This window comes from Benincasa hispida, chromosome 8 (assembly GCF_027475165.1).
Source record: "Benincasa hispida cultivar pf3 chromosome 8, pf3_genome.v1.1, whole genome shotgun sequence".
NCBI lineage: Eukaryota > Viridiplantae > Streptophyta > Magnoliopsida > Cucurbitales > Cucurbitaceae > Benincasa > Benincasa hispida.
Window position 1 is genome coordinate 1,974,329 of NC_143485.1, and position 17,096 is coordinate 1,991,424.

The 17,096-nt window shown below is 32.2% G+C and overlaps 1 protein-coding gene across 1 annotated transcript; it reads left to right on the forward strand.

The window, feature by feature from the left end:
• Window positions 1-7,091: 7,091 nt before the first annotated feature.
• Window positions 7,092-7,854, forward strand: LOC120082404 (putative germin-like protein 9-2). Its single transcript, XM_039037566.2, has one exon. The coding sequence runs from the start codon at window positions 7,139-7,141 to the stop codon at window positions 7,763-7,765; it is 627 nt and encodes a 208-aa protein (XP_038893494.1). The 5' UTR covers window positions 7,092-7,138; the 3' UTR covers window positions 7,766-7,854.
• The last annotated feature ends 9,242 nt before the right edge of the window (window positions 7,855-17,096 follow it).

The window sequence follows — 17,096 nt, forward strand, 5'->3', positions numbered from 1 at the left end:
TCTTTAGAAGGAGTAGAATCAAACAACTTCAATCTGAGCTCATGAGATTGAAGAGATCCCATTAAGCTATTGATGGAGAGAGTTGACAAATCTTTGGATTCTTCAATTGCTACAATAATATGCTCATATCTTCTAGTCATGCTTCTAAGGATCTTTTCAACCACCCTTTGATCTTCGATTGTTTCTCCATTTGATCTCAATTAATTAACAATTAAGAGAACACAGTTGAAAAAACTATACTCTTTAGAGTCTCTACCTATATAACTTTGTTGCTAAAGCAAATTCTAAATAACTTTGGAGTCTAGCCTATCGCTTGAAGCTTCTTATTTTTGCACATTAACTTTTAATAATGAAAACTTTGGATTACCTACCATTTCATCTCATTAATTATTTAAAAAAAAAAAACAAAAAAACACACCAAAACATATAATGAAAAAAAATTATAAACTAACTTTTTATAATTTAACTTGATAATTAAATTAAGGGCTTAGGTAGATGACTAAAAAAAGATTTTTTTAAAAAGTTATTTTTCATTTAAACATTTTTTATAAAAGAAAAAAATTGCAATCGATAGAAAATCTAAAATATATAATTGCAAGTGTATCACAAACATATGAAAAATTGCATATTGGCAAAATTCTCAAATTTGAATTTTCGTTTATTTCGTATTTCAATTTTGTCTTTTTAATAAATTCACTTTTTTAGTATATCAGTCAATAGATATATCAAATTAAAAGTATATCAGTTGTGTATTTTTTTTTTCATTGATTTATGTATATATATATATATATTTTGTTTTCTGTTTGCACCAATATGTGTTATCCCTTATTTCACTTTTTTTTAAATCTCTTTTGTAGGTTTTTTTTTTCTTTTAAATGTTTTTCTTTTTGTAGTCATACAATTTGTAGGCTCTATATTTTTGCTTATTTAGGTTCAAAGCTTAATTTATAATTATTCTTAAACTAGTTTTGTATTAAAAATTAACAACAATCTATCAAAAGAGTATATTGCATGATGTATATAACATATTTTGATATACTACTGATATATTTTAGGTATATAAGTTATTTAATATACTTAAATAGAGTATATAGTATTGATATAATGTAATAATCTCTAATCGTTGTTGTTGATCATCCTAACTTACTTGCCCATCAGTGAAAATTTCTTATATATAGAGAGATTATTTATGAGGAAAGTGCAAGAAAATTGTTGTTGAAGTTTTTTGATGCCATGAGGAGAATTTATACTATTGATATATTAAATTTAAGGTATATCATTAATATATTAGTGATATATTTACTTTTATTTAAAAATGTGAGTTACAATTGATTTTAGTTTTTATATCCTCGTTATGGTTAAGCTTTCAATAGTGTTTTTTTCGATTGTAATTAATGGGGTGATGAACAATGCTATGTGGAATATAAAACTATTGATAGTTTGGGTTGATGTAGTGATATTTTTTAGACTTTTTGAATTTCATGGGAAGAAAAATCTAACTTGATGCATCTACCACTAATATTTGAAGTATATCATATTTCAATCATTAATAACTTCCGATACTAAAATATGACGGTATCATTTAATCGATATTTCAAGTGTATCAGACATCAATTAATAATTATTACTTCAATTAAAACATTTTGTATCATTTTATGGATATTTTAAGTATATCGACAGTGTATCTTACAACAATCAACATTCATTTTATACCATAAGTCAAAGAACATTCGTTTGAAATAAAACATAAATCTACATTCATTTCGTATCAACGGTCAATGAACATTCGTTTGAAGTAAAATATAAATCTATCAATTTATTGATATTATTGAAGGAATCGTGAGGTCCACAGCGAAAGCGCGGATCGTTCTCAATTTCCAATTTTCACATAATACAAAATTTAGAGAAAAAGTATGCAATTCAAACAGAAATATACAACATGCTTTTAGAATAAATAGAGAGGTTTGGGTCTAGATTACTTACCCTTGAAGCCAAATAAGTCTTCATGTATTTCCTCTCCAAATGGTCACGAACAAAAATGACAACCCAACTTTGGACACCACAAAAAGGTAATCCTCTGTATTCTCCTTAGGAGTGAGAATTATTGTAGGTGTGGGCTCTATATATTTTGGGAAGAGGGAGAGAAGAATTGAGAGGAATGAGTTTCCTGAGAAAAAACACACAGACACCCACTATGATCAACCCTCTGTGAAGAAGATGTAAAAACGAAAAAGAAAAAAAAAAAACTCTTCCACAATTGATTGGGGAGAGAAAACAGGGAGACAGGGTTATAACTCCCTCCTAAATTAAATTTAAAAAATCTAATTTAATAAAAGTTTAATATATATATATATATGATAACCAACTTATCATATAATATATATTAAACTATATATTAAATCAAATATAACATATAACTTATAGTTTTTATATTGTATCAAATACAATATAACCTATAGTATGAATTCTCTCAATCAATCATGATATTTAATATAAATCAAATTCATATTAAGCTTAATTATATGAATCCAATCCATATAATTAGTATTTAAATCATATTCAAATATTTAATTCCTCTCAAAATAAACTTTATATTATAATGTATCAAATATATTATATTAATTATATCACATATAATTAATTTAAATTAATTACATCATATATAATTTAACTCCCTCAATTAATTTGAACAATTCAAATTAATCCAAAATTAATTCTCTATAATCCCTGTTGAGTACAGAAGGAACCTTATGGACTTGTAGATTGAAGCTCCGTATTTGGATAATTAATTAAATCCAACATCCATTAACTATCCACTTCATTAAAGACCGACAGTTGTACACTTTACAATATAGATATATTTCTGTGTTCATTGGATATGACCAATCAATAGGACAATGACCATTCACAAATTGCTCGTAAGTACAACTGGACCAAAATTACCATTTTGCCCCTGGAGTTTCATCTAACTTCTTAATTACCACCGATCCCTCTAATGAACAATAAGTCATAGTTCAACTATGACCAATACCCTTCTCAGACCAAGAGAGGGTGCGGCGCCACATTGTTCAAGCCCCGAAATCAACCATTAAGGGAAAAATTTATCTACTTATCCCAACGTTAGGGAATGAGCGATTTCCATCTTGTTTAATTGTGTTCCCAGCTCCCCAATCAGACGAATCCCCAAAATGGTAGGCTTATTAAGCCGGCAATCTGGCCAATCTCATTTATACAAATCAAAGAACCGCCTTCAAAGGCAGGAGTTCATAACTCACTTAGGATTCAGGTCATTTCACCTATAGTCATCCTGGTGAAATGTAAGTCTTTATTATTAATGATATTATATAATGAAACTATTCTCTTCGTAGTTCGGTCTTATACAAACCCCTTTGTATAGAACACCCTCGCTCACATGTCTCTACATGAATGATCAGGATCAAATAATTAATAGCATTTTACACCAATTGTTACATGTACAAAGTGGGTCATATTCGTAGTGTCACAAGGATAAGGTACCCAATCTTATCCATCTACTATAGACCATTTAGATTATCACTTAAACATGATCCACCTGTATGTCTCTACATATATGTTTAAACTACAGAAGAGAACCTCAGATGTTAGTTTATTGGTTTTATGGGTTAATGCTACTAAATGTCAAATAAAATACCTTGTATTTTATTAAATAAATAAATCGTTTATACACTAAAATTACAAACTACAGAACCCACGAAATTTAGGACATCAACTCCAACAATTATAAGTACATCAGACATAAATCCAATAATAACTTGAAGTAAAATATAAGAGTATCATTTTATTAATATTTCAAATTGTATCATATATCACTTAATAATTAATTGAAGTAAGACAAAAGTATATCATTTTATGGATATTTCAAGTGCATCGATATTAAATCTCAACATTCATTTTATTGAAATTTCATGTACATTAGTAGTATCGATAGTTGTTAGATGATATATAATTAAATTCACCTTCATCCATTAGCTTAAACGTTTGGGTCAATCGATGATTTAAGATGATATTAGAGCAAGTGATCTTGTGTTCAAACCCCTACAACGTTATTTCCTCCCTTAATTAATATTCATTTCCACGCTTAAGCTTTTATTTTAAATCGTTGATTGACCCAAAAGCTTAAGTTAGCGGGTAAAGACAAATCTAATATCATATCATCGTCTAACATAGTAAAATAACCATCAATCAACTTATTTTGAATTAAAACATGTATCTTTTATTTTATTGATATTTCAAGTATATATGAGCAGTATGTCTAACATCAATCGCCATTCAATATTTAACTATATATGTATTAAGTCAGATAACAATCCATCATTATTTCAGTTAAAATATAAATGTATTCATTTTATTGAAATTTCAAGTATATTAGCAATTTATCAATAGTATATTTCATTTAACATTCATTTGAAATAAAATATGGTATACTTAATTCACTATTATCCTTGTTAGTAATGATTGAGTATATCATATATATCAACCATGGATAAATTATACTATATCAATAATATATCAATGTTATTGTTATACTCAATTCAAAGTAAATCAATAGCAATAATGATATGCACATAAGAAAATCAAGGATAACTTGATTTTTTGCACTTCTTGAGTTGCATTTATATAAATGATAATGTATATCATGCATATCATGGATCTAGATAGATATTTACTAATTTACCCAATATTAGGTAAGTTGTTGGGGTACAATATTGATAGATTAGAGATATTTAGTGTATCAATATTTACTTAAAATGTAATTTTAAGTATAATATTAGTGTATTGAGAGTATATCTCGTTCATTTAAAATTTATTTCAAATGTAATATTGGTATATCACATCAATATTTATTCAAAATATAATTTCAAGTATATTATTCATGTATTAATAATATATCATTAGGACGATTACCTAATTAGCTAATATCATAGTGTATCGGTAATAATAAGGTATATCAATAAGCTAATATACAATTTTAATACATCCTTCATTAATAAAGTATATTAAAGATACTCCGAAAAATGTGTTTGTTTTTCTTTTTCGTGACTATTTGGATGTTTTTAGAGGTTGAAGGATGCTTTAGACATTTCTGAACTTTTGTTTGAGCTTGGTCCAATTTTTTGCTATGAAAACATAGATACACTTGCAATTTTCAATTATTATTAGTATTTTTTTTTATCTACAAATACCCCAAAACAATACTGTTAAAAATAAAAATACCCATACATTTTCACAAAAATATTTTTATATATAAGTTTGTTTAGTTTGCTATGTATTCAAAATATTTTTATTAATGTCAAATTACTACCACGAGACTATTAAACTCTATAAACTAGTAAATTTAAAATTTTATTTTAAAATACTTTTCGCAGGTTGAGTTATTATTATTATTATTATTATTTTCATTTTTTAGTGTTAGTCATTAGAGATGAATTGACGTAATTGGTGGTCACAATTAGTTGACAGAGTTGGCCGCTGGAGTCGGGTATAAAAGGTGATGGTTGTCGGAAATAGCCACTAGAGTGATCGTTAGAATTGGTTGTCGGAAATGGTTACTATTGGAAGTAGATTGTGGAAGGATTTGAAAGCTTTCTTCAACATGTAAGATGTAACTCCATACGTGTATATAATCTATAAATCAAAGCATTCCCATTTGCTAGGAAAAAAAACATTCTTTTCATACTACATAGAGTAATTAGGATTTGTTTCTTTAATTTTTTAACAAGCATAGAGATCACAAACAAAGCAACCTTCAATCAGACCCAAGACCTGCCCTCATTTTTTGATTCATCTTAATTTTCAGCCCTATTTCTACATTTTAAATTACATATTCCTTCCAAACACATCCCACCAAAAAACCCATTGCTTCTATATTAAATGCCACAAATCAAAAAGAGGAAACTCATCTTTGGGATTATCAAACTCTACTGTTATAGCCGTATTATATCTTAGAATAATCCATGAATAAACACCATAACCCCACCAAGAAATTAGTAACCATCGCTCCATCAATTGATAATAATAATAATAATAAAACATTACCAAAAAAAAAAAAACACTAATGACTTTTGTTTATATATATTTTTATATATATTTAATTGTTCAAAAATATTTTTGAAATAAGAGGTTAAAATTTCCAATAAAAGAAAACCAATGATAAAGAGTATTTTCGAACTCTTTTCGAAAGTATTAAGAATATTTTTTAAATTTTTAAAAGTTTGTATATATTTTTTATACAAAATCTAAATTTGAGAACATCTTTTATAAGAAAAAAAATTGGGTGTAACATCTCTTTTTGCCGTCCAGGTAAAAGTTGATTTTTTTTAAAAAAAAAATTAATAGGCAAGGAAAACAAGAGCATCGAATTAGTTGCAGCTAAGTAGGGTTTTTTTTTCCCTTCAGACGGCCATTTTTTTGGGTCAAATGGAAAATGAGTACCCTCTTGAAAATTAATGAATTTTGACTTTTTGCTTATGTCATCATGGTGTGAAATTACCACTTTAACTTTAAATGTATTCTTCTTCTATTTTCTTCGTTTTGCAACATTTTTCTTCTGAGTTTTTTTTTTTTTTTTTTTTTTGGTGTTTTTCTTATACATTTCTTCTTCTTCTACTTTTATTATTTTTTCTGCATTTATTATTTTTTTTTTTTGTGTTTCTTCTTCTTTCTTTCTTTCTTTCTTTTTTTTTATATATATTTCTTTGCATCGAGCATCAAACATAGAGTATATAGCATTAGAGCATATAATACAAATCATAGAGCATAGAGCATCGAGCAACAAGTATCGAAGATCGAGTATCAAGTATCAAGAAACCATATGAATCATAATACCCGGATAGTTTTTAAGGTTGAATGAGTAAATTCACAGACACAAGCAAAAGACCATTTTTCATTCCATTTAAAAAAGTATCCATTTTTTATTTGGCTTCCCAAAAAGGATTATTCGTACAAAAATCCCAGCTAAGTAGCACCTAATTAATATCGTTTTCATAACGCTAGCCATCTTATAAATTGTGAAGTCAAGATAGATCCTCCACAATTTCCCCTAATAATCTCCTTTCCCCTATAAAATCACACCTTGTTAGATCCTTAAACCCACTCCAAAATGGCTTTCCCCTCAACAAAATCAACTACATTATTCTTCTTCTTCATTTTAACCATCTTTTCAATAGCCAAATCCAGCGACCCAGATCCAATCGTGGACTTCTTCTCATCCCCACTCGGCGCCATCATCAACGGCAGTTCCTTCACCTTCACAGGCCTTCGCTCAGCCTTCACTGACTTCCCTCCAAATTTCAAACCCACAAAAGCCACCTTCTCCGAGTTCCCAGCCCTTCTCGGCCAGAGCGTCTCTATGGCCATACTCCAATACCCTGCCGGCACCATCAACCCGCCCCACACCCATCCCCGCTCGGCCGAGCTCCTCCTCGTCGTCAGCGGCAGCCTCCAGGTCGGCTTCATCGATACCACCAACCAGTTCTTCAACCAGACCCTTCAGGTTGGGGACTTGTTTGTGTTCCCCAAAGGGTTGGTCCATTTCCAGTTCAATGCCGACCCTGGAAACTCCGCCACCGCCATTGCTGCCTTCGCAAGTGCTAACCCTGGCACCGTGTCGTTGCCGCCAACGGTGTTTACCAGTGGGATTAGTGATGAAGTTCTTGCTGAGGCCTTCAAGACTGATGTCGCTGTTATTCGTAGTATAAAGGTTGGCCTTACACCACCAAAGAGTTAGTTAATTAGTTACGCTTTTGCCATATTTTGATGAATGTGTTTTGATGTTTCTTGTGGTTTCAAAATAAAAGAAAACATGTTTGGTTTTTCTACCTTTTTTTTTTTAATAAAATGTCGTGTATGTGTATGAAAATAATGGAACTAACGGTTGAAATGTCTTCAAATTTAGAATCTTGATCTTAGGATGTTGATCTTTATGGTTTATCTTCTCTCGTTTTCTTTATTTATCAATTTCATTACAATAACTTGAGTGTACAACTAGTGAATTGTTGTGAAAGTTTTGTGAGATTATCCATTAGAATAGTAACAAAAACATTTCTATGTTTACTAGAAAAATAATGAAAATTTTCAATGGGTGACAAAATTAATTAGGAAAATTACACATGTAGAAAGATTTTTTTTACTTTTGGATTTTGTAGCTATAGCAAAATTCTTAATGTGTAATTTTCATTTTCTCCTTAGGTCTATTTTACTCTATTTTTTCCATATTCGTTGTCCCACTTTGGACCGTGTGTTGGGTTGTATTTCATAAAACTCACAGTTTGTAAATTTAAACATATACTAATTGAAATAAAGGTGTTATTGAGGTTTATTCAATAAATATGTTACTGAATATATAAATTGCACTTATAAAAGCCTAAATCCAATAAATAAGGATCCATGGATATTACATGAGTACTTGGACTTTATTTGGAGACATTAAGATAGATCAAGTTCGAATAAATAGCCAAAATGGTTTATAGTAGATGAATAAGATTCGGTACCTTATCTTGGTAACACTATCAGATGCGGCCCACTTTGTATCTAGTATAAACGATGTGATTTTGAATCATTCATGTGAAGACATGTGAGTGAAGGCATCCTATGCGAAGACTTTGTATAAGATCAGACCAAGAAATAAATCACTCTTACTTTATAATGTTGTTTACTGTTTAAGACTGACTATTTCAAAGCGATGACCTAGGTAACTTGACCTTAGTTGTGAGCTAATTATGAACTCCTGTTTATTCAGAATTATCATTAGATTTGCATACATAAGGGTTGGCTCAACATCGTTGACTCAATAAGCCTCCCATTTTAGGGGTAAGACCGGGTAGATAGCTGGGCACATAGGGTGCAAGAAGAAATTCACTCCTACCAGCTTTTAGGGTTAGTAGAGAGGTTGTTCTCTTTGAAGGAAGTCAAATATGTGGATTTCCATGAGTAGCGGAATGATTGTTCCAAATTCCATTCGTATTTGAACATACATAATTACAATCGTCTAATGGAAACTAACTGGTCATGCACAAAACGAAATTACAACATGCTTTACAATACGATCAAGGGATAACAGATCATACCTTTGAAGACTCATTTTCAACCTCTCTCGATCACGAACGTTCGTTCAATCTCCAAGACTGCAACACATGAACGCTCGAACTCAGCGACCGCAACACAGCACGATCAATCAGTAACCACCACACGAACACCACGAACTCAACGAACGGCCTCCAAAACCTCGACTTCAGTCGAGTTGAGTATGACACCACCACAATGGCTACCTTGGTATTCTCAGTGTGAGAATTCAGAAGTGTGGGCTCTGTGTGGGCTTGGTTAGAGGAAGAGACCGGAGGAATAACAATTGTGTAAACGATTAAGCAAGTGGGAGATGACAGAAGTCTATCGTATAGACAATGTCCAATCGTTTAACAAATGCTCTGCTATCATTTAGCAAAAGCTTCGCGATCGTTTAACTAATAGCCAGCTGAGTGAACTATCATGTAGTGTCACTCCAAGATCGTTTAGTCTCTCTTCAGCTATTGTTTAGTGAATCCTATTCATTTGACAGCGATTCCGAGAGAACTTACCGAGAATAGGAACTCTCACAACAATCACTAAATTTAGGAAAACATTTTTTCTTTTATCTTAGGTTACCATGAAACCACCAATAACCTCCCACTCAATTGATTATTAGAGAAAAAAGATGCAATTATCCAATAATTAATATTATTATAAATATATATGATAACCAACTTACCATATTATATTTATAACCTATAGTTTTAATATTTCATCTCATGAAACATATAAACTATAGTTCTTTTTTCTATTTCATGATACTTAATGTAAATCTCATTTACACTAATCATCCACTAGATATATCTCATACATCACACCGAACATATCATATATAATCGAATTATTCCTCTTGTCAATTTGAACATTTCAAATCAACACCAAGAACTGATTCTCAACTTGAATCCATTGAGCTACCAAGGAGACCTTGTGATCTATAGCTCGAAGCTTCAACGGTACGTGAATAATTGACTAAACTCTTTAGTCACAAGATCCACCACCGTTAACTACCAGGCACTCCATTAAAGACTGACAGCTGAACTCTCCTTACTACAGAAATATTATGTGTCCATATCAACCAATCAACAGTGTGATAACCCTTCACAGATCACTCGTAAATATAGCTGGGCCAATAACCGCTATGTCCCTATAGTTACATCTAACTCCTTAAGTACCATTGATCCCTCTAATGAACATAAATCATAGTCCTACTATGACTGAGTCCTCTTTTCCAAAGAAAAGTTGTGGCCACTATATTCAAGACCAGGAATCAACCCTTAAGGGAGCAATCTATCTACTTACACCTGCTTTCGGGGAAGGAGTGAATTCCATCTTGTGTAACTGAGTTCCAAGCTCCCAAATCAGATAAATCCCCAAAAAGGTAGGCTAGTTGAGTTGGCAATCTGGCTACTCTCACCCATACTAATCAAAGGACCAGCCTTAAAGGCAGGAGTTCCCAAAACACTCAGGATTGAGGTCATGTCACCTATGGTCGTTTAGGTGAGATGTAAGTCTCAGTATCAACGGCGTTATATACAGAGACTAGTCATCTCGTGGTCCGTTCTTATACAAACTCTTTGTAGAGGACACCTCCACTCGCATGTCTCCACCTGAAGGTCAAGAACTGCCATCTGTAGTAGTTCACAATACTTGCAAACCTCTACAAAGAGAGTCGTATTCGTTGTGTCACCAGGATCAGGTATCCCTCCTTAATCCTTATACTACAGACCTTTTTAGGTTATCACTTAAGGCATGATCCATTTGTATATCTCATATACATGCTTAAATTTACATACAATAATCATGAAGCTTTGTTTATTGGATATGAGTAAACGTCAAATAAAATAACTCTTATTTTATTCATAACAATGTGTATAGATTACAAACTATGAGACTCCAGGAGAATTAGGACACCAATCCCAATACTCTTAAGTACTAATTCCAGGTCTGGAACAAGGGGCCCCACCTTCTCATTGACCCGAGAGGGACTCAATTTAGTGATTGAATCACAAACAAATTATTCATTAGAGGATCAGTGGGATTTAAGGAACAAGATGTAACCTTAGGGGTAAAACAGCTTATGACCCAGCTGTGATTACTAACAACTTGTGAAGAGTGGACATAATTATATCTACAATGAGGGAAGTACAACTATTTGGCTTTAGTGGAGTGACCCGGTAGTTAACAAATGTCGGTTAATTAAGTTAAAGAGTTTAGCCGGTTAATCTCGGATCGTTAGAGCCCATGATCTGTAGGCCCATTAGGTTCCCCTACTAGCTCACAAACGGATTAACCTTAGAATAGCGTGATGAGAAAATTTGAAACGTTCAAATTCAAATTGAAGGACTCAGTAATTATATATGTTATAATTACACGTTTAATTGACGAAGTAAACAAAATTGGAGAATTGGATAATATTTAAACATGATTTAAATATTAGTTACATGAGTAGAGATTCATGATTAAAGAATTGGTGTTTTATTAATTTAATATTTGATATTAAATTAATATAATTAATTAAATTGTTCAATTAATTATTAAAAATTAATTTTATTTAAAAATTAATTTTTGAATTAATATATATATATATTGAAATTTTGAAGTCAAAATTAAATTAAATTAAATTATAAATTCAATTAAAAAAAAGTTGAAAATTTCCACTAAATGGGATTATCCCATTTTCAACACCCAGATCCCACTCAATTCTTCATGTAGGTGGTGTCATCTTTATATGCTATTAGTTTGCATGAAAGAGGAAAAGAAAACTCAGACAAATTGAGCTGAGATAAAAGCCCATGAAATTACATTTTCTGGGTTAAGTTGCTGAAGAAGTTCTTCATTCTCTAACTAAAAAATAAGAAAATTTTTTCTCAAAATTTTCTAAATTTAGCTTATTTTGAATCCCATAATTCAATCTAAGATTCAAGAGAATAGTAGGAAAAATCAATTGGTGGTCCACATCTTGTGTATTGACGAAGGTCTTCAAAGGTAACTTCTCAAAACCCTATTTTCGATTATAAACATGCTTTTTTAGTTACTAAAATTGATGAATTAAAATGCTTAATGATTTTGTTTGCTTCTGCCAATTGCATGCTAAGTCTATCACCGTGTTTCCTTTATTTTCTTCCAATGTTATTTCTTTTTTTTTTTTTTTTAAATGTAGCAAGGATTTTCAAGATTACATGTTTTATTTACTAAATGAATATAACAAACTTCTTAAATTTCGGTCACCCGTGCCGCACAACACAATGGAGTTGCAAAAATGTTCGGTGTCATTGTAGGGTTGCATAAGAAATTTGTGGAGGATTCATTCGAGAAATCTCCTAACAAAGTAGAGTCGTGCAATATGTCGTTTTATGATTTGACGGTCCTAAATTATCGATTAATCTAAAAACTTAAGTTAATAGATGAACACCATTATATCATCTAGTCGTCAGTGAGTTTTGGGAGGAGAAATTAAATGTCTTAAGGCAAGTTGAAATTTGGGAAAAGGAATATTGGGAAAATCAGAGGACTATGAATTAGATTTGGGATTCCTTTGCTTTTGGGAAGATGAACCCTAATTATTATTATTATTATTATTTGAACTCCTGCAATTTCTTGATATTGGCAATGAAATGTCTTTGTTTGATTTGGTTCAATATTTTTAAATGATTCACATTTCAACACATTGTTCTTTTTTGGTTCTCTCTCTTTCGACAATGCTCCTTTTCCATTTTTTTAAATGATATTTTAATTGAGGTTGTATAGAAAACTCTATGAATTTCAACTTTGCTCGTCCTTTCAATTCCAAGAGACTTGAAAATTGCTAAAATAAAAGTGAGAACGATGAATGTGATCATGTGAGATTCAAACAACAATCAAATATCAATCAATATCATATAGTAATTAAACAATAATTAATATCAAGTAATTAGAAAACAATCCGATAACAATCAATATCATATAATAACCACCGTATCATTAGCAATCAGATAAAAACCAATATCAAATAACAATTAAACAATAATTAGATAACAAGTCGATATAACATAACAATCATATACAAATCAATATCATTGGCAATTAGATGGTAGTTACATGATAATCAGATGACAGTTAAATGCAATTAGATATTTTTAATTGAGCATTTTGGTCTATCCGACTATTTTAATTTTGTTAATTTTACCATTCCTACAAATTGTAAATTATTAGATTATGGGATTAATTTTTGTTTTATATTTTGCCACGTGGTAAAAAATAATTAGGATAGATGGAAGAAAAATACAATTAGGTGAATGCTCAGAACTAGAAGGCTTCATTGAATGAATCAATTGTTTTTTTTTTTTTTTTTTTTTTTTTTTTTTTATAATATCAATTGCCTTAAGTTGCCTTGAAGAATATAACTAATCATTAGACCACTTAAGTAACATGTATAATAACACATATCCCTAGGTATTTTGCCTTAACACCACATTACTAATATAAGATATTTCATGATTTCGTGACATTGAAAATTTGTCATGAGCAAACTATATTATAGTCCTTGAATCGCCCAAAAAAAAAAAGGTAAAAGAAAAAAAAATGTATACATTATAAAAAATCTCATAATTAATTTTTTAGAACAATGGACAACTATCAAACCAAATGTATTAAGAACATTTATTAATCATCACAATAATTTTTTTCATGACAATGTAAACATTGTTGAAATAAATGATATGTAACTCTTCAATTAGGGTTCGAATCATTTTAAATCCGTGAATTGCATTTTTTTATGAATAGAGACATCTTTTAACTCTTTTTAATTAAATTTGAAGAACAGACGTGACTATTCAAATCAATACTTTTCTCTAAAAAAAACTTTCCTCACATATGAAAAGTTTGTTGAAGTTCAGTTCATTAATTCCATAACCAAAGTTTGTTGGATGTTGTGGTGCTACTTTTATTTAAAAAAAAAAAAAAAATGAAAATACTATAATTGCCCTTGTGTTTTGAAATTTGTTTAATTTTGATCCATATGCTTTCAAATATCCAATTTTAGTTCTTGTACTTACAATAAATCTTCAATTTAGACCCTCGAAGCAATTTTTATCAAATTAATTAAATAAACATAATAATTTTCATGCAAAGAAATACAATATATTTTCAAAATATATAGTGAAAATACTATTAAAAATAAAAAAATAATGAAAAATCTACAATAAATTACTAGTAGGGACTAATTTAAGATTTATTAAAAATACATAGACTAAAATTGGATATTTAAAAGTATATGAACTAAAATTGAACAAATTCCAAATTATAGGGGTCAAAATGATATTATACTAAAAAAATCTATTTTATTGTAGGAGACAATTACTCTAAATTCAGGTAAAATTATCTTAAGGAGACAATATGAATTTGAAGAATAATATCTATACTAAATTAAAAAGCTACATGTTTAGAAAACATTTTAGGACCACTTTATCCTTTTGTCCAAAATTAAATTTACAAATCATGCCATAGTTATTAATAAGGTTCAAACAACTGTAAACAAGAATAAAAAACCACTAATCTACCACTAATTCAAGTTTTTTTTTTTTTTTAAGAATAGATGATATTATTATACAACAACAAGGAGGATTCCACAGCCTAGGATCAAGACATCAAAGCAACAAAGCACAAGCATAAGCAAAGACAGGACAACAAAATAGAAACAAAGTCAACAAGATAAAACCTGAACATAACCAAACATAAACGTAAAAAACCCCCCAAACACCAGTAGAAAGCCAGAGAAGAGAGACCAAAACCCCACAACTAGGGACAACAGCAAAACAGAGAGTAACAGCAAGTTCAAAAAGAAGAAAAGCAACCGAAAACATGCTAGATAAGACCAAGAAGATCAACCCGTCAGGAAGCAGCATGAGCACAGACCGTAGAGACCATAAGGTGAAACAAAGTAGACACCAACCTCGGTCTACCTCTATGCAGCTGCCGATTACACTTCTGCCAGATGTAGTAGATGAAAGCACACCAGAATACACATAACAACTTACTACGCACCCCTTTACCTGACCCCACTCGGCTCAACCAACTCAACTCGATATCCCAACCCGCCACCCGATGCGACGAACCCAACTGACGCAATACACCAGACCACACCTCTCTCCCAAATCCACACTCGAAAAATAAATGATCCCGAGACTCTATAGCTCCCACACACAAAAGACACCCCCCTGATAACACACCCTAGCTCCTCACCCAATCCCGCTACCTAACCTATCCCTCACAGCTAATCACGCACAGAAGAAGTGGCATGGAACACCACCCCTCGCCCACAAAGACACCCTAGGACGACGAAGACGCAAACTTTCCCAAGCACTACCGATAGAAAACTGACCATTAGCACTCGGCTCCCAAACCGAATAATCCTCCCCCCTCACCCTAGGCCCCACTGCCTAAATAAAACCCCAGATCTCAAGCAACTCCCAGGATACTGTAGGCCACCTTCAACCTCTCTTACTATCTAAGAACTCTAACAGTTGTGCCTCCAAACTACTCCCTGCATCATAAACCACCATAGACTCATATGAATCCAAAATTGCACCCTCTGGCAACCAAGATCCCACCAAACAAAACAAGACCGTCCATCACCAACCATCAAACGAACCAGATACTGAATCTATCTCTACAACGCAAGATAGCCCTCAAGCATCAAGACCTCCTAACCTCACTCCGAACAGCCCACAAAGATTGCCCCCGCAAAATGTACGCCTCTACTCATGCCACCCATAATGAACCCAATTTAATTAAGAGAAGCCAGAGCAGCTTCATAATAGCAGCCTGATTCCACGAAGCCATATGTTTCACACCCAAACCCCGGTCTCCCAACGACAAGCACACCTCATCCCACGCCACCCTGCACCACCTCGACTCATCGCACTTCCGTTCCATAAATAACTATGTAACAGACGATCAACCTCATGAGTTACACACGCAGGCAACACAAAGATGCTACACTAAAATACCTGAAAGAACTGTAACAGACCTAACAAGCTGCAACCTTCCAGCAAAAGAAAGGGACCGCACCGCCCAGCTTCTAATACGAGTTGTGGTCCTCTGTATTAAAGGGGCACAATCCACAACCCTCAACCAATTAAGCAATAATGGTAACCCTAGATACTTAACAGGCAGCGAATCAAGAGAGAACCTCATAAACATAGCTAGAACATTGCAACAAGAAATAGGACGAGACTTCTCTATACATTCAGCTCCTTGCCTCTTTGGGATAAGAGTAATAGCAATAGAATTAACTCCACCAGGCAGGTAACAAGACTAAAAAAAATTCAGCACAGCATCACATAAATCATCCCCAACCACACTCCAAGCAGCTTTGTAACTGAGCAGCCTCCATAATCTGCCTAGCCACTCGCACCTCCTCAGATAACTCAGAGATATGTCTACCAAACAATGCACGTAACACCCTCGTTACTGCCTTCAAATTTCGCACAAAGCTAACCATGGGAGACACATCCTCTGACCTTTTCCACACTGACCTGATAGTTGATGACAGGTAAAAAAGTATGTTATTATAGGCCTTTTATTTAGAATTATGAAGGCCGATAAAAAGAATATGCAGTGATTATACTAAGAATTCATGAGAAAGTGAGCTTGCGTCGATCAACAATGAAAATCTCGGCTAACCCACTATTATGCATTATTTTGCGTCCAAATGTCTATTTCTGTAGCTATCGCAGGAATTGTTCGCATGCGGCGAATCTCACCATCGCAAAGGCAATCGCATACGTTTGACGCATGGATGTTGCGGCCATTAACCGCATGCATCCATCGCATAGAGGTTGCGACTACAGAGTAATAATCTTAATAGAGGGATGAACGTAAGGGTGGTGGAATGCGATGATACTTCGAAAACCAAGCACGAACGCATACCTTGGGAGTATCAAAAGGTGATGTTAATATTTCACCTACCACGCCGTTAGTAGTAGAGCTTCAGAGCAGTCCATCACGCCGTTAGC